This window comes from Paroedura picta, chromosome 1, assembly GCF_049243985.1.
Source record: "Paroedura picta isolate Pp20150507F chromosome 1, Ppicta_v3.0, whole genome shotgun sequence".
In the NCBI taxonomy this organism is placed as follows: Eukaryota; Metazoa; Chordata; class Lepidosauria; order Squamata; family Gekkonidae; genus Paroedura; species Paroedura picta.
This window is the reverse complement of record NC_135369.1, coordinates 17,952,010-17,977,579: the sequence shown is the minus strand read 5'-3', so window position 1 is coordinate 17,977,579 and position 25,570 is coordinate 17,952,010. Positions and strand designations below refer to the sequence as shown.

Sequence of the window (25,570 nt, the reverse complement as noted above, 5' to 3'; positions counted from 1 at the left end):
CAAACAGGAAAGAACTGGACACCACTGGACAAATAGGCATCTTTTACTCTTTCTACTCCCACTCCCAGTTTCTCAGAGCTCTGCTGGCTCTCTGGGAGGAAGGAGGGAGCACATGGGTGCAGTGGAGGGAGCCTTCTTTAAGCACGTGGCCCCCTTAGTCGATCACTCCCCTCCCCTTCAGCCGAAGGTGCAGTTTTTCTGCCTGCTCCTCCATCTGCAACGTGAGATGATGGTTCGTTCCAAGATGCCTCTGGTAGGCTGAAGAGACATGGTGGGTGGGACAGAGAAATGCAGGGACACAGTGAATTTGATGTATTGCCTAAATTAATAGGTTCTATTAGGTCTGCAGGTTCAGTGAACACAGCCTCCAGTTCTTCAGAACAGCTCTTCTTATTTAGCAACTCCAGCAACAGACTACAACTACCTAAGGAGGTGGTGAGCTCCCCCCTCACTGGCAGTCTTCAAGCAAAGGTTGGATACACACTTTTCTTGGATGCTTTAGGATGCTTAGGGCTGATCCTGCGTTGAGCAGGGGGTTGGACTAGATGGCCTGTATGGCCCCTTCCAACTCTATGATTCTATGATTCTAACAGAGGAAAACAGGCAAACTCATGCACTTTTATAACTTTCAGGCAGCCTGCTGCCACCTCTGATTGGCCCTAAGCAGAGCAATCGGATTGGCTCTAAGCAAAGCAATCTGGTTGGACCGTAACAGGTTCCTTTGACTGGCTAGTTCCTTGGCTGGCAGAAGCCCTCATTTGCATCAGTGGCCAAATGTCCACAGACATAACAGGTTCTTCACCAGAATACAGTTTTGGATCAAGCCTTAGTTCAGCCACGTCATGGCTAGTTCCAGGTTTTGTGAGGCAGAGCATTCCCAAGATCCCCTTCCTCTCCTCTGCCCCTGCTCACTTTCCTTTCTCCCTACTCTTCTGCCTCCCATCTGCCTCTGCATCCTTCCTGTGGTACAATCCTTGGGCCTTAGCTGCTGCCCCACCTCAGGGCATGCTAATACTGGACTTGAGCCACGTTATTAGTGAAGGCATAACAGGACGCCAAGTAGATCAAGTGGATTCACATGTTGTGAAGCTGATAGCAGGCGCCTATCTGGAGTTCTCTGCTGGGAACATGATTCCCAGCTGTTCAGGAACCCCATTTGGATTGGGACTGAAGCATGTGGGGAAGAAGGGATTATGTCTCCCCCTGTGGCACTATCCTGACCTGAAACTGCTCCTGTAGGCCCCTCTCAGCCCCTGGAGAAAACCCACCTGCAACCATCAGCACGTGTCAATTTAGCTAGCGCTATAAACACCATAAGAGCCTCTTGTGGCGCAGAGTGGTAAGGCAGCAGACATGCAGTCTGAAAGCTCTGCCCATGTGGCTGGGAGTTCAATCCCAGCAGCCAGCTCAAGGTTGACTCAGCCTTCCATCCTTCCGAGGTCGGTAAAATGAGTACCCAGCTTGATGGGGGGTAAACAGTAATGACTGGGGAAGGCACTGGCAAACCACCCCGCATTGAATCTGCCATGAAAACGCTGGAGGGCGTCACCCCAAGGGTCAGACATGACTCGGTGCTTGCACAGGGGATACCTTTACCTTTACCTATAAACACCATGGGGCCATCAGGACACTCTAGTTAAATTCCTGTTCTCACCATTGTCCTACTGTTCTAGCATCTTGTTCTACTGTCATCACTGTATAGCTACTGTTTACAACTATTAAGTTATCCGTAAAGGGAAAGGAGAAAGGATGAATTGTTGCCCGGAATCTCTGGATGCGGGTGCCCCCCTTCCAAATTTTCACAGATGAACCCAAATTCTCATATTGAGCACAGCTTGAGCATGCCAAACATGCGCCCGCACACAATTGTCCATTTCTGAAATCTTCCTTTGGCCTTCTGGGTTCTTTTTCTCTGTGACTGCCTGCCTTTCCCCAATTTAGACTCTTAGGATGGAGTTATTCTTTGTAGTTATAAATATACCTGTCCTAAGAGATTAGCAAGCATTCAAAATGCACCTCTGATGCGTCCATGTTCTGAAACCACACGCTGTGCTAGGCACAGCGCTTTAGATATCATGCGCAATGCAGTGACATGAAAGAGGATGCGTACGATCCCTGTTCCAAGGTTGCTTGTTGGGCGACCCTGGATCTGGAGCACAGCCTTGCAGCCGAACTCCAGCATCTTACATGAACAACATTTGAACACGGCATCTTGCCCAAAAGGTAAAGGTAAAGGTATCCCCTGTGCAAGCACCGAGTCATGTCTGACCCTTGGGGTGACGCCCTCCAGCGTTTTCATGGCAGACTCAATACGGTTTGCCAGTGCCTTCCCCAGTCATTACCGTTTACCCCCCAGCAAGCTGGGTACTCATTTTACCGACCTCGGAAGGATGGAAGGCTGAGTCAACCTTGAGCCGGCTGCTGGGATTGAACTCCCAGCCTCAAGGTGGTCAGAGCTTCAGACTGCATGTCTGCTGCCTTACCACCCTGCGCCACCCTCCGAATCGGCGTGGTGCTGGCTGCGTCAGCCTGGAACGGCCGATTCGGCCGTTGCTGCATACAACATTACTTGTGGGGCCTGGGCCTTCTGATCCCAGGGGTCTTGTGACCAGGTGTGGCTACCCAGGAGGCTCCAGAGCAGGAGGAGCCTCAGGAACTGGGGATGCTGAGGGTCTCCTTCAGGAGACGTGATCTGTTGCCAGGGGCTCCACTCTCTCCCCCGAGAACAGAGATGATAACAGGTCAAGCAGAAAGAGAGACCCGTCAGCCCGAACGTCAAGGAGAGAAGCAAGGAAGCCAAGCTGACGATGGCTAAAAGTTCTGTAATGTTTGTTTACGATGTGCCCGAGTCAAAACGAGTCCTGGATTGTTGTAACTTGTTTTCAACAATATAAATCTTCTCCAGTAACTCTGAATAATTTGTTATCTGTTCCACTATATATTTCTGGTAAGGCCTTGGAGGAGGAGCGTGTCTCATGGCTTAAGTGCCACTTAACACCCCCTCAGGGCAGCTGTCCCGCCCCTAAGTGCCTCCTCCTCCATCGGCCTGTCTCTCCATTCGCCAGCCAATCGCCTTCTGTCCCCCACCCCTGACCACCCCCTCCTCCTTCCCTCCGAGGCTTGGAGGCTGCAGATCCTGGCCGCATTAGAGCTGCCCCTGCTGATGAGTTCCCTAACAGCTGCCTGCAGCCTTTCCAGGCTCTGTGGGGAGGTGGAGGCCTTCCGCAGAGTTCTTCCACTCCACCCCCCTAACCTAGTACCTGTTGTATTCCTGAATGCAATGGGCCCAAGTCTGTTTCAAATAATGTTTTACTACCAAATAGTTTTCAAGGACCACAAGGGTGCCAATGACTATCAAAGTAGGGGGAACAAGTGGTGAACAAGGCCTACGTTGAAGTCAGATGGCAGAGACGGCATGGGTGTGAAGTGTGCCTCTATGTGCACAAAGACACGCTTTCTCTCCCCATCCCCCCCAACACACTTGCACATATAACGAGCTCCCCTTTGGAGTGCCTCACCTTTCAGAGTATCTTTCAGGATCTCCAGTGCCTCCTCCTCTATCACTTCCTGAAGGGGCAGAGGCACCTGAGGGGAAAAGAGCAAGCCTAGTTTAAGGATTCACGGGGCCTGTAGCACCAGAGCCAGTTTAAGGATTTGTGGGGCCCTAGCAGAGCTGCAGGGCACCCCTCCCGGGGATAATTGGAACTTTGGAATCAACTGATACCTTCGTTTTGCTCGAAATGGGCTCTGGTGGGCAGATTTGTTCCCTTGTCTCAACCAAAAGCCTGGCGGAAGAGCTCCAGTTTGCAGGCCCTGCGGAATTGCTTTAACTCTGGCAGGGCTCTGATGTTGTTCGGGAGCTTGTTCCACCAGGTGGGGGCCAGGATAGAGAAAGCCCTGATTCGAGATCCGACAAGCTTCCCTAGGGCCAAGGGTCACCAATTTGTTGATGTTACCTGTGCTCTCTGGGGGGCACATTTAGAGAGGCTGTTTCTCAGGTAATACCCTAACTTTCCCAGAGGCTCAGGGTGGCTTTACAAAGTGTTAAAATACATAAAAAAGACAATAAATATTAAGCTTTAAAACATTTTAAATAATTAAATGTCATATATAAGCAGGTTAGTTTCTCACCACCTCCTTCCCTAAATGAAAAGAGGGATGAAAAATAGAATTATTTAGATGGCATTTTGATGGACAGAATATGGGAATGCAGGGGTCCGGGGAGCAATCAGAGGAGAAGAGGTGGCCCATAGGCAGCGTCTGTCCAGGGCTTTCCTACGCATGGAATTGGCCCAGGTGTGGTCACAAACTTGTTAAAAGTTCTCCAAGAACAGAACAAAATTTTGCCGACGTTTGAAGAAAGTAACAGAAACGTCCCACATCATTAAAAGAGAGGAGTGAAATCCCTGTCATTGCAGAGTGTTTTTTTTTTTAAGATCCTAATTTTTGAACGTGGACACGGACAAATTCCCTGCCCAAGAACTTGCAGCCTCGACCCACAGTGCATGTATGAAGTCTTGAAACTGGACCTTGACCACTAAATGCTCCTTCACTCCAAATTCCCCACCAAACTTTTTAAACAAAAATTCCGCACTTCAGAACTTTGAATCTTGACATATTTTCTTGGATTTTTTAAAAAAAGATTCCAGTCGTTTAAAAGTTTTGAATTTGAGTTTGAGCTTTACAAACTTTGATCCCAATCATTCAGGCTGATTGAGCCAGGTAGAGAATAGAGGAAGCGGAAGGCCCAAGGGGCCTCTGGGAAATTTGCCTGTCTATTATCTCAGTCTCCCGGGTGGGAGTGAGAATACAGTGAGGAGTTCAAAGCACACGAAGGCTCTGCGGTCTAAGGCTAACCATTTTGCCTTGGGATGGAAATGGCTAGGAGGGATAACTAGATGGCATTTGCTAGATGGCTGTTCATAGGGTACCCCATCAGTGTCAGGAAGGGCGCGAGAGACTCACGGCTATTTTGGTATCCCGCTCATGTTTCAAAATTGTACTCTTCAGAACTTTGTCCTATAAAAGAAAGCACTAGTGAGTTAAAGGGGCGGCCTCCCCTTGCCCAAGTCTGACCGTAAACAGAGACTCCAGAGGCTAGGGTTGCCATCTCCAGCTCCTGGAGATTTTGGGGCTGGGGCAGGGGGAAAGGAGGATTTGGAGAGGGAAGGAACCTCAGCAGAGTCCACCTTCCAAAGCAGCCATCTTCTCCAAGGGAATTCCTAGAATCATAAAGTTGGAAGGGCCCTCCCAGATATTGGGATCGGTGGCAACCCTAGCTGGCCCCGCTCTCCCCCCCCCTCGCACTCCGTCCCCCTTTCCTTGCCCCAGTTTGCACTCACTTGAGTTAGCTGATCGATATGGTATCCACGTTGGTTGGCCATCCTCCAGTGGGTGATCTTTTGGCCCATGCTCCAGATAGAGGAGGACATCCCTGGTTGAGATCGGAGTTAGGGAAGGAAACAAGGAAGAGGAAAGGGGATACAATGGGCTGGCGTTCTTTAAAAAAGAATTAGTCGCCTTCAAATTAAACATTGCCAAAAGCCCTGATAAGCAGAAGAAGAGTTGGTTCTTATATGCTGCTCTTCTCTACCCGAAGGAGGCTCAAAGCAGCTTACAGTCGCCTTCCCTTTCCTCTCTCCACAACAGACACCCTGTGAGGTGGGTGAGGCTGAGAGAGCCCTGAGATTACTGAAGAAGAAGAGTTGGTTCTCATATGCTGCTTTTCTCTACCTGAAGGAGACTCAAAGTGAGGCTGAGAGAGCTCTGATATCACTGCTCGGTCAGAACAGTTTTCTCAGTGTCGTGGCGAGCCCAAGGTCACCCAGCTGGTTGCATGTGGGGGAGCGCAGAATCGAATCCAGCATGCCAGATTAGAAGTCCACACGCCTAACCACTACACCAAACTGACTCTCAGAAGGAGGCAAAGCAAGCCAGAGGGATGAGTTATGCAGAGGTGCTATGGGCAGCCTCCTCTAGAGATGGGGGAGTGGGACTCCACAAGAGAGATGGAGGTGGGTGGAACAGCCAGTACAAAAGGAGGGCAACAGTGAACTGAACATCACCTACCAGGTAGAGCCAACCAGCTAAATCTGTGGTTGCACCTCTCTGAAGACCTGTGATGTATTTCACTCCTGGAACTTCCCCTAGCCTGAAGGCTTGAGGTAGAAGTCATAGAAATCATAGAGTTGGAAGGGACCACCAAGGTCATCTAATCCAACCCCCCACAATGCAGGAACTACCTGCCCACCCACAGTGACCCCAATTCCATGGCCAGATGCCTCCCTCACAATAAAATCACTTACCCCAAAATCCCTGGTCAGTCTGGCCTGGAGGAAATTTGCCTCCCGACCCCAAAGTGGCCATCGGCATTTCCTTGGGCATGCAAGAAAGGGCCACAAGAGCCAAGCATGGACACAGTCCCTTCTGCCCACCCACTCACAATCTGCCTAAATTCACAGAATCAGCATTTCTGTGAGGCCGCTACCCAGTCCATGCTTAAACAGACAGTGTTCAGACCCCTGTGGGGAAGGGAACAGCCCTTCTGTGCAACCAGCACCGTGACATTACTCTCTTTCGGGTACAACAAGAATCCCAGCAAGGGGCTTTCAAAGCAGGTGAGAAGCGGAGGTGGCTTGGCACAGCCTTCCTCTGCAGAGCCTTACTTGGTGGTTTCCCCTCCCAGGGGTTGGCCCTGCTTAGCTTCTGAGATATTAGAACATTGGGCGGTATCATGTCATATTCCCTTACCTCTCTCCAGTCACCAGCTACTTTTCAGGGAAACTTTTTCTCCTGTCCCTGCTATTCTGTCAATCCATAAGTGCAGAAAGAAGGTGGATCGGTCTCACAACGAAGCCAAGAAGAAAGAAGACTCCACGTGAAACAATAAAGAAAGTTTATTCACCATTGACTATTATTCTTTTGAAATATTTTCATCAGTAGGGGATAGCCAAAATGGGGTCCGGATATTTTAATATCCCCTTTCAAGTTCAAAGGCTAATCCCTTACTCCAAATAGCTGTTGAGCCTATGGCCAATCTGTATTGTAAGATGAATGATAACTTCATAAAGAACATAGATTGAGATTATTGCGAACATTAGGAGGGATTAGCCACTGATGAAAGGCTTTGAGCTTTGCCTACCCACCACTGATGGAAATATTTTGAAAGAATAAATAGTCAACAGTGAATAAACTTTCTTTATTGTTTCACTCCTTCACGTCAAGTCTTCTTCTTGGCCCTGCTGTGCCCTCACCTGTCACTGAAGGAACGGAGTCACTTGCAAGTAGTATCTGGGAATGGACGCTGTGAATGGTTGCATCTCGACGAAGGGGGACAAATGAGGAATCCTGAGTGAGGAAAAAGGGATCCAGAGAGAGAGAGAGAGAGAGAGAGAGAGAGAGAGAGAGAGAGCATTTCACAAAGTGTCCTGCAAGGGCCTTCCTTCCCACCAGCACTCCTTGGCATTTAGACAGAGGTCACCACCAGATTTCAAGGACTCTCAGTACCTCTGAAATTCACTGCAAAGTTCTCAAAAGGGTTAACTTGACACGCAGAGGTTCCTAACCTTTTTGAGCCTGCCAACTCCTTGGTAATTCTGGTGGGCATAGCATGGTGGATGAAGCCACAAAATGGCTGCCACAAAATGGCCGTGCCGCTTATCTTTAGTCACCCTCTGAAGATCTTTGTGTTGTGGTGGCAGCTGCTGCCAAAACAACATTTTTAACCAGCTGCCTAAAGGTCTCCAATGGCCAATTGGAAGCCTTGCTTTTCCCGTGGGCGAATCAAAGAGCTTCTCCACATCTCATTTTCCTCACTGGTACATTCCTGTTGCTTCAAGGTCCCTCCCCCAATTTACATGTGGTTGATTAGATATTACATCACACATCTCCCTGCAGTTTTTATGCCAGACGTAAATCCATGTAATATTGAATTGACCACTAGAGGGTGCAAAACGCCCACAGAACAGAAAGACGACAATAACTCGAAAGCAACAGGAATACACACAAGTGAGGAAAATGAGAATGTGGAAAAGCCCAGACTCGTGAGACTTTCTTTCCATGCCTTTCTTATTTCTTTTTCTTCCTTTCTTTCTCATTTTTGGACGGGGCTTCCTGGCACCAAATGCTTCTGGTTATGTTAATACAGTTTTTAACGTCAGTTTCGCACCCATATACGTTTAGGGCATAAACGTAGCAGGAACCTGAGTAATGAAAAGGGGTGAAGCAGAAAGGCTCAAGGCCACCAGGGGAACTCATTCATCCCTCCGGAAACACTTTTCAATAAGTTCCAACTCTCGCCAGCCGTGCGTTCCCCTACCTCCTTTTTGGGCTCAATAAGGGAACTGGTGGATTGATCAGTCATGATCTCAGCATCACTGGAAGTGCTGGGAGGAGAAGGAAACAAAAAGATCCTGGTGAAGGAATGTGCTGCTGATGGACTGTGTGAAGAAGAAAAAACTCTGACCTCACATCCTACCTCTGTGCCATAAACCCCTGCAGGGGCGGAGGAGAAGAAAGCCCCAGAACCTAAAACAGTGGGGGAGAGACCCTTTTCTGCAGAGTATGTTTGGGGCCATACAGAGTCAGGAGAAACAGGGGAATGCCATGTTTTCCCCCTCTAGGCCCACAGTTTGAGAGCCATGAGACTCCCCACCATAGTGGGAGCAGGGATGGATGACTGAAGCATTAAAAAACAAAAGGGTTCAGCTTCTAATCATGTAGCGTTTGAACCTCCTGGGTAGCAGTTGGTTGCCAGCTCCTGGAGATCTGGGGTGGCTTCTGGAGGGGGTGGGGCTTGGGGAGGGGCCTCAGGGCCATAAAGCCCACCCTCCAAAGCAGCCATTTTCTCCATGGGAACAGATCTGTGTAGTCTGGAGATCAGTTTTAATTCCAGAAGATATCCTGGCTAAACCTGGAGGCTGGAAGGGGGAAAAAAGCTGACGAGACGGCTAAGAATAGCATAATTCTTCTTTAACGGCAAGCCGGAATGAGTTCCCATATAACACTCGTTCTCATGGGGTGAATTCTTCTTCAGTGGCTTTGAATTACTATTGCGTATCAATAGGCCCTATGGTTCCAATCAATCTTTGGTGAGGATCAATGTGATGTGAGTCTACCAGAATGATGAACACATTGATGCTCCACCGAAGACTGATTGGAACTACAGATCCTATTGATATGCAATAGATATCCAAAGCCACTGAAGAAGAATTCACCTTTTGAAAACGGGTGTTTTACCAGAACACCTTCTGGCTTGCAATTAAAGATGAAGCATTACATTACTCTTAACTGTCCTTAGCCCTTTTCTCCTTCCTACTTCTTTGGCTGATTGGACTCTGCTTTTTTGCTTTGCTTTTCAACCTTGAGGCTGGCAACCCTAGTTGGGGGACAATGTCTTTTCCAAATCCCCTCCTTAATGACAGATCCTGCAAGAAGGGCCTGTTCCCCTACCTATATTTTTGGCCATGCATGTTTCTTTCCAGGGCATGGTACCCCAGAGGCTGCTTGAGTTCCATACCTTGGGACTTGATCCATCAGCCCTTGTGGCTTAGTCTCCACTGTCTCCACGGCTGGTATCTGCAATAACATTTCCAGATGAGGACACCACTTCCAGAAAGAGAATCTCCACCCCACTGCAGCAACTTGCTCCTCCACCCCAGCATGAGTGAGGGTGCTCACTCAGAAAACTGCAGGGCAGGAAACAGTTAAATCACACACACCCTTCTCCCCCCCCTCCCCCCATAGTTCGTCTTGGGAGAAGCAATTTTGATGTTGGATCCTGTCCCCCATTTCCCAGGCATGGAAGGATTTTCATCTGTGGAAGTATATGCAGGGGTGGCCAAACTGTGCCGGCAGGGGCTAGAATCATAGAATCATGTGCAAGCACCGAGTCATGTCTGACCCTTGGAGTGACGCCCTCTAGCGTTTTCATGGCAGACTCAATATGGGGTGGTTTGCCAGTGCCTTCCCCAGTCATGACCGTTTTACCTCCCAGCAAGCTGGGTACTCATTTTACCAACCTCAGAAGGATGGAAGGCTGAGTCAACCTCGAACCGGCTGCTGGGATTGAACTCCCAGCCTCATGGGCAGAGCTTCAAACAGCACGCCTGCTGCTTTACACTCTGCTTTACACACTCTGCGCCACAAGAGGCTCTACCACAGAATCATAGAATCATAGAGTTGGAAGGGGCCATACAGGCCATCTAGTCCAATCCCCTGCTCAACGCAGGATCAGCCCAAGGCTGATGGGAATTGTAGTACATGGACATCTGGAGAGCCACAATTTGGCCACCCCTCTGCTCTCCAACTCAAAATACCTCCCCGTAACCCTAGAAATACTCTGAGGGTAGGGATGTGAAGCTAGGAAATACCTGGACACTTTGAGGATGGAGCCCGGGGAAAGCAGGGTTTGAGTTGGGGAATATAATGCCAGAATCATAGAATCATAGAGTTGTAATCAAACCCGGTTCTCCAAGTTAGAGGCCTCTGCTCACCACTACACCAAGCTGGCTCTCAAGTCTGGGCAGAGGTCTGCTATGGAAGGGGAAAAATAGATGAGAATTGCCCGCTCCCTTACACACATTGGAGGTGGTGAGGAGTACCATCAAATCACAGTAGCCTCAACTCCCTCACAGGGGGTCTATTGTGGGGAGAGGAAAGGGAAGGCGACTGTAAGCCACTTTGAGACTCCTTCGGGTAGAGAGAAGCGGCATAGAAGAACCAACTCTTCTTCTTCTTCAGCAATATCAATGCTCTCTCAGCCTCACCTCCCTCACAGTGTGTCTGTTGTGGGGAGAGGAAAGAGAAGGAGACTGTAAATCGCTTTGAGACTCCTTTGGATAGAGAAAAGTGGCATATAAGAACCAACTCTTCTTCTTCTAGCAAGAGACATTCAGAGATGATTTTCCATAACCTGCCTCCGTGTAAGAACCCTGGTATTCCTTGGAGATCTCCAGTCTAAAGTCTAGCCAGGGCCTTCTTAGCCATGGCACCAAATCTCTGGAACTCTCTCCTCAGGGAGATTCTCCTGTCCTCTTCTATTGCCATCTTCTGCCAGCAGGCCAAGACTTTTCTGGTCTGGTCGGCATTCCTTCGGTGATTCCCCCCTTACTGTCCCATGTTAACAGTGCTGTTTTTAGGTCTTCGTTTGCATTTTAACTCTATTTTAATTAATTTTAAAATGTGATATATACATCTTGGGGAGAGGTTGATTGCATTCATTTTAAAATGTGGTTTTTAAATTGTTAGCTGCCTTAATGGCTCTTGTGAAGACAGAAAGGTAAGATACTGAATTTGTAGCTTAAATAACCAGTCAATGTAATGAAGATTCCAAAACAGTCCATGCAATAAGCAATTCAATAAAATTGGCTCATGCACATAACAAATGAAATAAAAACAGCATCCTACTGAATTTCACAATCACCCACCAAAAGATGCAGCATGAAGGGGGAGGAAAAAGAAAAACACCTGACATTTTTACAGACAAATAACACTAGAACTCTGAAAGCTGCCTGCCTGCACAATACCATTCACCATATCCCTTTTCCCTTTATAAAAATATGCTTTAAAAGCCCACCTCTTCGGGATCTTGGAGTGAAAGAGCAGTGAAATTCACAGGCACTATCCCCTGGTCAGTGAGCTGTTCCTGGAGAGGCGGCCTGTAAGAAGGAAAGAAATTCCAGTCAAGGAGATGTTCTCTCTGAGACAAAACTCTAACCAGGGGATGGTGTCTTCCAAAGCAGCCATTTTCTCCATGGGAAATGATTCCAGGAGACCTCCAGGTCACAGCTGGAAGTTGGCAACCATATTCCCCATCTGCATTGAACTGGTATTGTAGAGACTAGCCCAGCAAGTGGGTGTGGAATCTGTGCTTCATATCATGCGTGCGCCTCCAGGTGGCGCCTGGAGATCTCCCAGGGTCACAACTGATCTACAGATGGCAGAGGTCAGTTCTCCTGGGCTGAATCTGCACGGAGCTTTTTTCCCCCCTGCTTTCGATCTTGCTGAATTAAGATTGCTTTGAACCAGAGTCTTTGTGCTCTCCCCCCAGGAACAGAAACCCATCTGCACAAGGCTGCGCATGAGGGGGAGGGAGAGCGAGACGAGCGGAGACGAGGACAGAGAATTAAGAGTACTTTCTCCCTGATCCCTCAAGCCTCTCCTACCTCACAAGGACTGAATCTGCGGGTGAGAGGAGAGCCGAGACAAGACAGCAGCAGCCTCTCACCGAATGAGGCAAATTTCTGCTGCGAGAAGTGTGGCTTGTGGAGCATAGTCACATTAAAGTTTTTTAAAATTAAATCTTGCAACAAGGAACTAAGAATTCTTTGAACTGGCACCCAGCCAATCAGGCTTCCTTGTTACAGCGTTAGAACCACGAGGCAGCAACAAGTTATTTCGGGGAAAGCAGAGAGCTGCACCTTTACTCATGCCGATTTTTCAAATATCAAGGGTTAAAACCACTCCTGGATATCGCGGGAGAAAGGTAGGGTCACTTCGGATCAATCCTGCTTGTTGCAGAGAGGAAATTTAAATCGCTCAAAATCAAAACGGAAATCGCATTCTGTGTAGACAGCAGGGACTGAATCGACCTGGGATTGCAATAAAAGCTCCGTGCAGATTCAGCCCTGGAGAAAATGACTGCTTGGGAGGACTGACTCTATGGGACTATGCTACAAGGAGGTTTTTTTCTCCCTCCTCTGCTGTCTCCAATCCTCTTCCCCACCTCCCTTCAAGAAAAGAAAGAGACTCCTGCAGCGCTTGGCTCCCCCCTCCCCTTTTTAGCTTCCCTAACTATGTGCAGAACACTTTTCTGTTTCAAGGGGCGGGGGGGGGGGGGAGAGGAAGACCCAAGTTCAAATTGATCTGGATTTAGCAGGACCCACAATGGAATAAACAAAGTAAGTGCAGATTAAGCCCAGGAGATTTCGGCAGCTGGGATTTGAGGATGGATCGTTGTGGTATAATGCCATAGAGACTATCCTGGTGGATCCCACCTTCCCAGGCTCTATCCCCACGTCTCCAGGAATTTGCCAGCCCAAAGTTGGTGCCCAACATGCATTCTCTCTCACTTTGGGGCAGATGCCCAGACCAGAAAATCTCCCAACTACTACACTTTTGGCAGCGCTTGTACACTTGGCTGTTGATTTCAGACATCCTGTGTCTTGGTTAAATACCTTGGGATGAGATCCTCTGACACCTCTTTCGGAAGCTCCGGCTCTGATGCCTGCGGTGACAACAACAGAGATTAGAAGGGGTAAAATGGCATGCAGGAATACATAGGTCTTCGGATTAAGCAATGCTATATAGTTATCTCCCAGTTTACCTCCCTCCTAGGTTGCCAGCCTCCAGGTGGGGCCCAGAGATCTCCCACTATTACAACTGGTCTCCAGGCAACAGAGAGCTCCTCCTCTGTATAAAATGGCTGCTTTGGAGGGGGGACTCTATGGCACAGAACCTGGCTGGGATTCCCTCCCTTCCCTTTGCCCTGCCCTCCCCAGGCTTCATCTCCAGGCATTTCCCAACCCAAAACTGGCAACACTATCTGCCCCAAGTTAGGAAATTCCCAGAGATTTCCGAGAGCCAGTTTGGTGTAGTGGTTAGGAGTGTGGATTTCTAATCTGGCATGCCAGGTTCGATTCTGCGCTCCCCCACATGCAGCCAGCTGGGTGACCCTGGGCTCACCACGGCACTGATAAAACTGTTCTGACCAAGCAGTGATATCAGGGCTCTCTCAGCCTCACCCACCCCACAGGGTGTCTGTTGTGGGGAGAGGAAAGGGAAGGTGACTGTAAGCCGCTTTGAGCCTCCTTCAGGTAGAGAAAAGTAGCATATAAGTACCAACTCTTCTTCTCCTTCTCCTTCTCCTCCTCCTCCTCCTCCTCCTCCTCCTCCTCCTCCTCCTCCTTCTCCTTCTCCTTCTTCTTTTTTTTTGGGGGTGAAGCCAGGGGAGGGCAGGTTTCAAAGCTGGAAGGAAGCTCAGCTGGGATATGGAGTCCACCCTCCAAAGCGGCCATTTTCTCTGGCCGCTGGAGATCAGTTGTAATTGCGGGAGATCTCCAGGCGCCACTTGGAGGTTGGCAGCCCTCTGTCTAGAGTCCCTGTAAAGCCAGCGGTTCAGGGATGAGGGAGCAAAATCTATAGTCCTGACCTGGGAAACCAGTTGTTCGTCACTCTCGCTGAGGCTGCTGAGCAGCCGAGAAAACCTTGAAGAAAGACAGAAAGTTCCAGTCAAGCACATGTTCAGCTTTGAGGAAAAAACAGGGGCAAGCCAAGAGGGAATCTTCTGCCAATCTGCCCAGAGTTGGTTCTCCTGGGCATACAGGGGGACCCCTCACTTGGATCGAAACACAATATTGTGTAAACTGGGGGGAAAGAAATCAGGGTCCAGTAGTACCTTTAAGACCAACAAAGATAAAATTTGTAAGGTTGATGGGGTTCCATTCCAAGCGGCTAAAGGCGGTGCTACTGGACTCCGATTTCAGTATGCTACTTCAGACCAACACGGCTACCCATTTCATAGAATCATAGAATAATAGAGTTGGAAGGGATCACATGGGTCATCTAGTCCAACCCCCTGCACTGTGCAGGACACTCACATCCCAATCAATCATCTACTGTAACCTGCCACCCCCTTGATCTTCACAGAATCAGCCTCTCCATCAGATGGCTATCCAGCCTCTGTTTAAAAATTCCCAAAGATGGAGAACCCACCACCTCCCGAGGAAGCCTGTTCCACTGAGAAACCGCTCAAACCGTCAGGAACTTCTTCCAGAGGTTTAGACGGAATTCCATTTGAATTAATTTCATCCCATTGGTTCTGGTCCGTCCCTCTGGGGCAAGAGAGAACAATTCTGTTCCATCCTCCATATGGCGCCCTTTTAAATACATTTGAATCTATCCTTGGGGGAAAAGAGAAAGGCATGGGACAATGAGGGCCCAGAGGGCCCACTTCAAGAGGCCTGGAATGTTGAGGCAACTGTACATCAACCAACAATATAAAGGAAAATCGGTGGCAAATTGTGTGTGTGTTTGTGTGGCGGGGCTGAGAGTCTTGTCCTGCAGCACAGAGGGTTGACTCAAGAGGATCTGTATCATCAGTGGTGAGAGTATTTTGGTGCTGAGAGAAGATGGAATGGGCCCAGGGCATCCATCCAGCCCATAGCACCTGGGCTGAGATGATTCCTTTTCCCTTTGTGAATCTCAGAGCTGCCTGATTGCCGAGTAAGATTGCCAACCTCCAGGTAGCTGCTGGGCATCTCCCCACAGAGCTCCTAAGAGCTTTCTGCATCTGGGAGCAAGAGGGGGGAACAGGGTTGGGGATTATGTTCCACCCAAAGGAAATCAGCTCTTAAGCTTGGAACTGTTGAACTTCCCGGGTGGGGGAATACAAAGTGCTCCCACTCGGCAAGGTCCCTGCTCTTTCTTTGAAGAGAATGCTGTCCTCACGGCTGAATTCTGGGCAACGTTTGTGAGTCTTGCCATTTAGTTCCAAGTAGGTGCAGTTCCGTACTTGGGAGGGCGAATACTTCTACTTCTTCCTCCTCTTGATGCTGGTTTCTGCAAGAACATTGTCAGAGGAAAGAGTCAGGCTGGCAGAGAGAAATACAAAAGGACATTTCAGTCAGCTTCTGTTTTGCTGAATATTCCGCATCCAAGATCTTAAAGAAGGGCGCAAAGCTTCTAGAGAGTACGGGGCAAATCCTAGAGCATCCTCCTGATGCAATGACATCATTTCCAGTTTTGTGCCAGATACTTGTGCCTGGTACTTGAATACACTGTAATGCTTATTCAGAGATGATGGAAAGAAAAAAAAAGAGATAAATTCCTTTGCTTACCTTGTCCCAGGCGGTGAAAGAGTCCTTGGTGCGGATCCTAGGAGGAAAGAAAGCCTTGGTCAAAGCCAGATAAGCATTAGTCCCTAAAATAAATGGGGTCGCCATCTTCCAGGTGGGTCCTGGAGATCTCCTGGAATTCCACTTGTCCTCCAGATGACAGAGAACTGTTCCCTTGAAGAAAACAGCTGCTTTGACAAGGGGACTCTATAGCTTGGTGTAAACTGCACGGAGCTTTTATTCCAACCCCAGGTCGATTCAGTCCCTGCCGTTTACACAGAATGCGATTTCCGTTTTGATTTTGGGCGATTTAAATATTCCTTCTGCAACAAGAAGGATTGATCCGGAGTGACCTTACCGTTATTGTGCAATATCTTTAGAATGCTTTTAATGCTCAATATTTTAAGAATCGAATTGAGAAAGCAGGCTGTTTTGAATCTGGGCTTAGCTCTGTGGTAGAGAACCCCTGATTGGCCAAAGCTGCTCATGTGACAAGCTTGCCTTAAAGGAGAAGCTCCTAATTTCTCTCAACTTCTGTCGATCTTGGATTTTTTTCTCCCTCCTCTGCCTTCTTCAATCCTCTCTCTCCCCCTCCAAGAAAAGAAAGAGGCTACCCTGCTTGGCTCCTCTTCCCCCCTTCAAGAAAAGAAAGAAAGAGGCTTGGCTCCCCCCCTTCTGAACTATCCTAACCACGTGCAGAACACTTTTCTGTTTCAATGGGGAGGGGGGGGGAAGAGGAAGACCAGAGTTCAAATCGATTTGAATTCAACAGGATTGGCAATGGAATAAACAAAGTAAGTGCAGACTCTGCCCTTGATAGCTAAGGTTACCAACCTCCATTGGGCACCCGTAGATCTGCTCTTAAAATTGATCTCCAGATGACCAAGACCAGTTCCCCCAGAGAAAACAGTTGCTTTGTAGGGTTGACTCTACGGCAGCACTGGCCAAACCATGTATCTCCAGTACGTGCAGGGGCTCAAGGGAATTGTAGTGCAAGGACATCTAGAGAACCACAGTTTGCCCACCCCTGCTCTAGAAGAAGAAGAAGAAGAGTTGGTTCTTATATGCTGCTTTTCTCTACCCGAAGGAGTCTCAAAGCGGCTTACAGTTGCCTTCCCTTTCCTCTCCCCACCACAGACACCTTGCGAGGAGGGTGAGGCTGAGAGAGCCCTGATATCGCTGCTTGGCCAGAACAGTTTTATCAGTGCCGTGGCGAGCCCAAGGTCACCCAGCTGGTTGCATATGGGGGAGTGCAGAATCGAACCCAGCATGCCAGATTAGAAGTCCGCACTCCTGACCACTACACCAAACTGGCTCTCAGAAGGAGGCAAAGCTCTCTATTGCATTATAGTCTACTGAGAGATTTTGCTGATGGGAGTCTGAGGAGGGCAAGGTTTGCAGGGGGGAGGGGCCTCAGTGGGATATAACGCCAAAGAGTCCACCTTCCAAAGTGGCCATTTTTCTCCCCAGGTGAACTTATCTCTGTCCCCTGAGTGATCGATAGCAATAGCAGGAGATCTGCAGCCATTACTTGGAGCAACCTTTCGTGTTTAAATGCAGGCCAAATGGCTCTGATAAATGGACTTCATCCAGGTGGGCCATACATTGACAGATATATTGCACTGCCCTCCCCACTGAGAACTGGGCAGTGGTTCGGTTCTGGCTCCATTGCCCTGTTATTTCCCAATCACGGGACTGTACTAATACACGATGTTGTAGGTGTTCTCCGTAGCGGAGGAGCTTTGCTTCCACTCACAGCGAGGAAGCCACGCACCTCAATGTTCACGGAGGAGTCCAAGTTTCACCCCTGGAAGCTTGCCCAGCTGTCCCCCTAGGGAGCTCTGCCCCACTCACACTTTGTGTAGTTCTAAGCTTCCTATACTAACAAGCCTTAAGTGGGGAGGTCAGGGAGAATATGATCTCCCAAGGGAGTGAGCTCTGGAAATTGTATAAGTACTGACCCACTAAAAAGCCTTGAGATCTGTGAAAGCTGATCTGCTTTCCCTGGGCGGCACTAATTGATTTAGCCAAATACCAATCAAGGGAACAGGAAACCGGCTCCGCGCGGGGCTAGGGAAGCAGCTCCAACCAGCAGACTTAGTGAATCTGGGAAGAACTTTGTGCATATGATGAAGAGAAGTAGGACTGCCAACCTCCAGGTGGACCTGGACATATCCTGCTATTACAGCTGGTTTCGAGCTGTCCAAGATTGCCTCCTGGAGCAAATGACAGTTTTGTAGGGTGGGCTTGATGGCATTAAACCCTGAGGTGCTCCCTTCCCTCCCCAAACCCTGTCCTTCCCAGGCTCCATACCCCAAATCTGCAGGTATTTCTCAACCCAGAGCTGGCAAAACCTAAACAGAAGCCATTTTCATTCAAAAAAACGCTGAATCTCCCGAGGCTTACTGAGGGTTTGGGTACCGGGTTGCCAAAATCCAAGTGAGCCTGGAGATGTCTCGGTCTCCAGACTGCAGAGATCAGTTTCCCCTTAGGAGAAATGGCTGCTTTGGAGGACTGATTATGTCCCTGTCAGTCCCTCCCCCAAACCTCTCCTCCCCCACCATTCAGGAATTTTCCAACCTGGAACTGGCAACTTTGTCTACTAACAAGGGTTGCCAACCTCCCAATTGGGAAATGGAGATCTCCTGGAATAACAGCTGACCCATTCCCTTGGGGAAAACAGATAATGGAATCTATGACATTATGCCGTGCTCAGGTCCTTCCCTTCCCTTCCCCAAACCTCTGGAAATGAATTTATTTATTTTATTTATATAACGCCGTCCTGGGAACTGGCTCAACCCGGAGCTGGAGAATGTACCACTAACCCACTTCAGCCTCTTACTTGGCCATGGTGCCGGGAAGCCCCTTCAAAGGTTGCTGCAGTTGCCTCTCCGGGGCTGATTTTCTTCTCTGCAAATTAAATGACGCCATGTTTAGGAGGATTCCCTCAGCCGAGTTAAGCATCCAGGCGTCTCTCGTGCCTGGGGTTTTGCCTGTGGCCACCATGCAATGAAATCACCCACATCTTGCTCAGCCTTGGTACCTCTTGAGGTGGAGAAGCGGAAGCTGCATCCTGGGTTATAGTAGAGCACGAAACAGAACGACCGAACAATGAACTGGTAGGGAGAGTGTTACAGTGTTAGAAAGCAGAACTAGAAAATACCAATAGCATGCTGCAAAACAAAACAAAAGAATTAGACCAATCGCAGGACAACCGTAAATCTACTGAGAAGCAGCTGCCAGCCATGAGGAACAGTAGGATACAAATATTTATTTATTATATATTATATTTATATACCGCCCTTCCCTGAGGCTCGGGGCAGTTTACATGGAACTGGAGAGGGAAAAAAGAACAGTACAGATAACTTGATAAATTGAACAATAGTGAAACAGTAATTACAGGAGAACAAACATGGTAACAACATCCCGTTTTGAACTGTAACATCCTGACGGCCCTGTGGGATGGACATGTCGGTGTCGTTTCTCGTGGAAAGGGGGCTCAGGGACCAATGGAAAGTGACTGAATTCAGGTCTGCCTCAACCAAATGCCTGGCGGAAGAGATCCCTTTCACAGGCCCAACGGAACGGTTTAAGCTCTGCTAGGGCTCTGATCTCCTCTGGGAGCTTGTTTCACCAGGTGGGGGCCAGGATGGAGAAAGTTCTGACCCTGATTGAGGTCAAGAGAGCTTCCTTGGGGCCAGGGATCACCAGGCAGTTGGTAGTAGCAGAGCGTAAGGCTCTCCGAGAGGTGTAGGCAGAGAGGCGATCCCTTAGGTACACTGGGCCCAGACTGCAGAAAAATCCACAGAATGATTTGGTTGGCATCTGAGGCAGTTTAATGTAGACCTTATGCAATTCTGCACAGAATTGCCATATTTTGTGGCAATGAGTTACAGAAAGGTACCTGGAAACATCCCATCATCCAGGTGCACAGAATAGTGTTTCCTTTTGCCTGCCTTGAAACTACTGCCTTTTTTAGAGTCTCCCTGAGTTCCAATATTATGGGAGACAGATAATCTCTGTCCACTTTCTCTACCTTAATTGGCAGGCCTGGCTATTTTCTAGAAAACAGCAAGCAAGATTCTTTACTATCCCCGAACAGCACCATGGCCCACTTAGCTGTCTTGTAATTTACACCACAAGCGTCCTTCCCAGTGGCCCCATATTACCCGGAACCCTCTTCTCACCCTGTCGGAGTCTTCGCTTCCACATCAGATGACTCGTCCTGCAACAGCACAATGACATTTCACGGTTTTCAATCTGGCCGATGTCCTTCCCAGCCTTGGCCAGGGTTTTCCTGTTACATTCAATGCATTGCTTCATTTCTCAACTGAAGAGGTACCAGAACTCAAGATTGACCCTTTAAGGGTGAACAAAAGGCACTCTGCACAAACTCAGAGACAGCAGTCTGTCCCTTGCTGAAAAAAAAAACACATTGCTGGACCTGTTGGACCCAGCCAGCTACTGCCCAGTCTCGCATCTTGTGTTTCTGGGCAAGGTGGTTGAAAGGGCTGCGCTGGACCAGCTCCTGGCTTACTTGGAGGAAGCTTTAGTGCTCAATTCATACCAGTCGGGCTTCTGTCCTGGCCACAGGATGGAGATGGTGCTGGCCACCTTGGTAGATGATCTCCGGCACCAGCTTAAACCACCAGGTGGTTTGGCCAAATTCGTGGTGCTTGATCTGTCAACCGCGTTTGACGTGATCAACCATGAGTTGTTGGCCTACCACCTTGCTGGGGCCAGAATTTGGGGGACAGCCCTTCAGTGGCTGCGTTCCTCTCTCCACAACTGGACACAGAGGGGGGCTGTGGGGAAGGATTTATCCCTTGTGGGGTCCCAGAGGGAGCACTACTCCCTCTGCCCCATGTTATTTATGTGGGGCTTTATGGGGTAGGGGTTTTAATGGGTTTATACGGACTGCTGGAGTCCATGGAGAGTGGTGGGCTAAAAATATAATTAATTAATTGCTACTTTTTGTTTATTAGGCATGGACCACTGGCTTCTATTTAATACATCTCCAATTCCTGGTTGACCCCTGCCTGTAATATTTCAGTGTCCACAGACCAAGAGTATCAGAATTTACTTACAGAATTTACTTACATAAAGTAAGCGCAAATTCTTTGCCAAGATAATACCCATTCTTTTTATGAATTAACTGGAGAAATACAATCCTATTTTTGGTACGGTATTTTACTGTTTGTTATCCTTTGTAAAGGCCTTTGGCCATATACAATAAATCTCTTTCTTTCTTTCTTTCTTTCTTTCTTTCTTTCTTTCTTTCTTTCTTTCTTTCTTTCTTTCTTTCTTTCTTTCTTTCTTTCTTTCTTTCTTTCTTTCTTTCTTTCTTTCTTTCTTTCTTTCTTTCTTTCTTTCTTTCTTTCTTTCTCTCTCTCTCTCTCCATCCATCTATCCATCTATCCATCTATCCATCCATCCATCTATCTATCTATATTTTATTTATATGCCACCATTTTCCCAGATGGGGTCTCAAAGCAGATGTCATTTTCTTCTCTTGCGTTTTATCCTCACAGCAACCCTTTGAGGTAGGTACGGAATATGTGAGTAGCCCAGGGTCGCAAAGCTAGCCCCCAGGGCAGAGTGGAGATTCAAAGGTGGGTTTCCCAAATCCTATTCCATCACTCTAACCAAGTTCCCTTGCTTGCTCTCTAGACCAGGGGTAGTCAACCTGTGGTCCTAGTCAACCTGTGGTCCTCCAGATATTCATGGACTACAATTCCCATGAGTCCCATTCATGGGAATTGTAGTCCATGGACATCTGGAGGACCACAGGTTGACTACCCCTGATCTAGACCACGCTGGTTGTCTAAGAAAATTGAAATGGCTTAAAAGAACTTTAATATGAAGAATAGTCTGGTTTTAGAACTCAACTCATCTTACTTAGAGAAAGTTCTCAAACTAACTAGCTCCCTAGCACTGTTAAATATAAGAGAATGTCTCTAAATTCTATCACTAAACTACCCTTAGTTTTTATCTGTCGTTGGCCTTTGGGGATGGTGTGCCAACATTTTGTAAAAATGAGGCTGCCTAGGAGGGGCTAGAAACATATACATTTAAATTGGAGAATAACTGAATAATTTGGATTTTGGAATGAAACCTCTCTCAGAGATAATGCGCCACACAATTTGGGTTGCCAACCTCCCAGTGGGCCCTAGGATTCTTCTGGAATTAAAGCTGATCAATTCCCCCAGGGTAGCGGTTCTCAACTGCCTTCTGGCTGTGACCCCAACTGTGGGGGTGTTGGCAGTGTGCACATGCGTGCAGGCGCAGAATGATCGAGGCAGCGTGGAGGTGGCCATTGCAGCGGCTCTGCCACTGCTGGCCGCCAGCGCCACTCCCCACCACCTCCTGCTGCTGCCTGCTGCCGCCCACTGCCGCCCACCACCTGCTACCGCTACTGCTGCTGCTGCCACTGCCCATCACTGGCCACCGCCACCGCAGGCAACCCCAATTGGGGTCGGGACCCCAAGGTTGAGAACCACTGCCCTAGAGAAAATGAAAGCTTTGGAGGGTGGACTCTGTCCCTGCCTTCCCCAAACTGTGCCCTCCTCTGGCTCCACCTCCAAACCTCCAGAAATTTCCCAACCCAGAGCTGGAAAATCTACAATTACCTTGTCTGTGGCAGCATCATCTTCTCCAGCGTTGTCCTTAATTTGCTCCATTCAGAAGCCTGTTGGTAAACAGAAGGTATATGGGCACCTCCACATACCATGATCATCCAGGACCTCACTTTCAGTGGGGTTGTGGCTTAGTACACTTTGTGTGTACCATGTTCCAAGTTCACATTCCAGCTTCTCTCTGACTGATTCTGCACAAGGACTCTATCCTGGACAGCCTCTGGTTGCTGGCGGGTTTTAGTGTTGCTTCTACATGAGATTGTCTTGTAGTTACTGCTCGGTCAGAAAAGCTTTACCAGTGTTGTGGCGAGCCCAAGGTCACCCAGCTGGTTGCATGTGGAGGAGGATTGGGGAATCATACCTGGCTTGCCAGCTTAGAAGTCCGCACTCCTAACCACTACACTAAGATGGCTCTCCTTGCATAGCTTCCAAGCTCTGAGGAGATGAGGTTAAGGTTGTTTCCCAATGAGCAAGTAGAGTATACATGAAAATAATAAATAATAATCACTCTTAGCTGCCCACCTTCAATACAGCAAGAATAGAAGTGCTGGCCTGCCACATGATGTTGTTATACGGACGAGCTATGCACCTGCGGTACATTTCAGTCACTACCCCAGGCTACCTCAACCAGGGTTTCATGAAACCCTGGGGTTTCTGGATGGCCCTGGAAGAGCTTCTGAATGGGTGGGAATTAATTAAATGTTAATATATTTTTTATAGTTTATTGGATGATATGACCATACGTGGGAATATTTTTGTGGGAATAATGAGAGCTTCCGCCATGTTGGGATTGTTTTAAAGTCTTTTAATGGGTATTTTAATGGGGACAAGACTACTGTGACCCGCCACGAGCCTATGGGGAATGGCGGGAAATAAATCTAAATAATAATGATGATAATGATAATGATAATGATAATGATAATGATAATGATAACGATAACGATAACGATAACGATAACGATAATGATAATGATAATGATAATGATAATGATAATTGGATGATATGACCATATGTGGTCATGTCGACCCACCCCCACCCCAAATGGCCAATGCGGGCCTGCAGGGGGTGGGGAGGGAAGGGGCCATGGGTGGGTTTATCCACAGCTACGCTTCCCAATCCTATTCTGCCACTTCTGGGGTTTCTGGAAGCCAGAAGAATGTTTCAGGGGTTTCTCAACGGTAGAAGAGTGGAGAAAGTCTGCTCTACCCCAAGGAAACTTACTCCACAACCGTCTTTCCTTTGCCAGCGGGTAGAAACCACCCTCCCTCAGGTGCCTCTACTCTGTGAGGTAAAGAGGGGCTTGAAAAACCTGCCTCTTTCCTACCCTCTAAGGAAGGAAAAGACCTGCAGGCCTCTCTCAAAGCCACCAGCTCACTCAAAAAACGGTTGTTCGGTGCCATGGCGACAAGAAGAACTGGAATGCATCCGAAGGTTCCAGGAGGCCATGTGACCGTGAGGTTTGAGGTAGTCAAACTGCGGCCCTCCAGATGTCCATGGACTACAATTCCCAGAAGCCCCTGCCAGCGAATGCTGGCAGGGGCTTCTGGGAATTGTAGTCCATGGGCATCTGGAGGGCTGCAGTTTGACTACCCCTGGTCCAGAGACTGGGAGAATGCAACTCAGTGCCTGTTTGAGGCAGCTGCAAACCCAGGTCCTGAATTTCCAATGAAATCTAAATTTCTAGTTGGCACCTAGCCTTGTTGGCCTGAAGCGGCAGAACAAAGTTTGGATCCAGCGGTGCCTTTAAGACCAATCAAGTTTTATTTAAGGTATAAGCTTCGTTTGTGCATGGCAGGGTGGCCTGCTCTGAGTTGGGAAATGTTTTGAGTGTGGACCTACAAGAGGGTGGGATTTGGGGCAGAGGGGGGAGCTCAGTGGAGTCCACCCCTCAAAGCAGCCGTTCTCTCCAGGGGAACTGATCCACGTTGCCTGGAAATGAGCTGTATAACCAGGGGAGCCTCAAGTCCCACCTTGGGACTGGCATCCCCTAACTGTATGGCATCATGTCCTTGTCGAGTATCTTCCCCTTTCCAAACCCTCAGGCATCGCCTCCAGATCTCCAGGAACTTTCAAAGCCAGAATTGGCAACCCTAATCTCTTAGTTTCCGAAGATCAAATTTCCATCAGAAGAGTTGTTTTTTATACTCCGCTTTTCACGACCCAAAGGAGCCTCAAAGCGGTTTACAGTCGCCTTCCCTTCCTCTCCCCACAACAGATACTGTGTGAGGTAGGTGAGGCTGAGAGAGCCCTGTCATTACTGCTCTGTGAGAACAGCTCTATCAGGACTGTGACTAGCCCCAGGTCACCCAGCGGGCTGCATATGGAGGAATAGGCCATCAAACCCGGTTTGCAAGATTAGAAGTGGCCACTCTTAACCACTAGGCCAAGATGGTTCTTCTGTCAATGGACAGATTTCCTTTTGGGCTAAATGGCAGCCCTAAAACAAGGTCTTTTTTAAAAGTTTTGGAAGTATAAGCTGCTTTAAGCTGTGAAGGAAAGGGTGGAATATAAATATTTTAGCAAATAAATAGAGCATATTATTATAATGTGTTTGCATCTGGGGCTGCCCCGGACAAATGAACCTGTTTTCTCCACCCCACCTATTTGGATCCTGTCACTGCCTAAACCTCTCTGCTCACATTCCACAAAATTGTTTATTTTTTTCTCTCAAGCGGTATTCCACAATCTTCTTAGCTCACCCCACCTCCGCCCCCAACCTGCCCTGCCTTTCGGCTTTTGCTCTTGTCCTTTGGCCTATAAACGGCTGGCTTGCATCCCAGCTACAAATATGCATCTTGTACAGAAGCGGATGGTTTTTGCATTACCTGGAAAATTCCCTCTATCACTGCTGTCTTCTCCCCCTTCCATCTTTCACAGATCATTTGAAAATCTATTTAACAGAATGCAGGGCCCATTAGAAATCCTTAGGGAACCCTGTAATTTCTCTTTCCTTTTTGGCTCTGTTGCAGCTTGTAAGTCCTCCCTCTCAACCCTGAACTTTCAAAGGAAGGAGCAAATCTTCTTGCCACAAAGATCCCATACCTCTAGCTCTCGATGCAGATTCACCGCAATGCCCCACTTGCCCTTGTGCAAAACAAGCT

General features: G+C 48.4%; 1 protein-coding gene across 2 annotated transcripts; it reads right to left on the bottom strand.

Moving 5' to 3' along the window:
* Positions 1–17: 17 nt before the first annotated feature.
* Positions 18–23,872, bottom strand: CATSPERZ (catsper channel auxiliary subunit zeta). 2 transcript variants are annotated; one of them, XM_077324243.1, is made up of 17 exons: positions 23,794–23,872; positions 22,463–22,521; positions 20,021–20,058; positions 18,877–18,949; positions 18,676–18,743; positions 15,837–15,873; positions 15,512–15,558; positions 14,150–14,204; positions 13,176–13,225; positions 11,576–11,657; positions 9,518–9,576; positions 8,318–8,384; positions 7,254–7,347; positions 5,343–5,434; positions 4,966–5,019; positions 3,519–3,585; positions 18–258 (listed from the first exon to the last, which is right to left on the bottom strand). In XM_077324243.1, exons 2-17 carry the CDS (start codon positions 22,511–22,513, stop codon positions 155–157), a joined length of 1,038 nt encoding a protein of 345 aa, XP_077180358.1. In that variant the 5' UTR covers positions 22,514–22,521; positions 23,794–23,872; the 3' UTR covers positions 18–154. The 2 variants fall into 2 exon arrangements, with proteins under 2 accessions (XP_077180358.1, XP_077180352.1); XM_077324237.1 differs by having other exon boundaries at positions 23,691–23,848.
* Between the last annotated feature and the right edge of the window lie 1,698 nt (positions 23,873–25,570).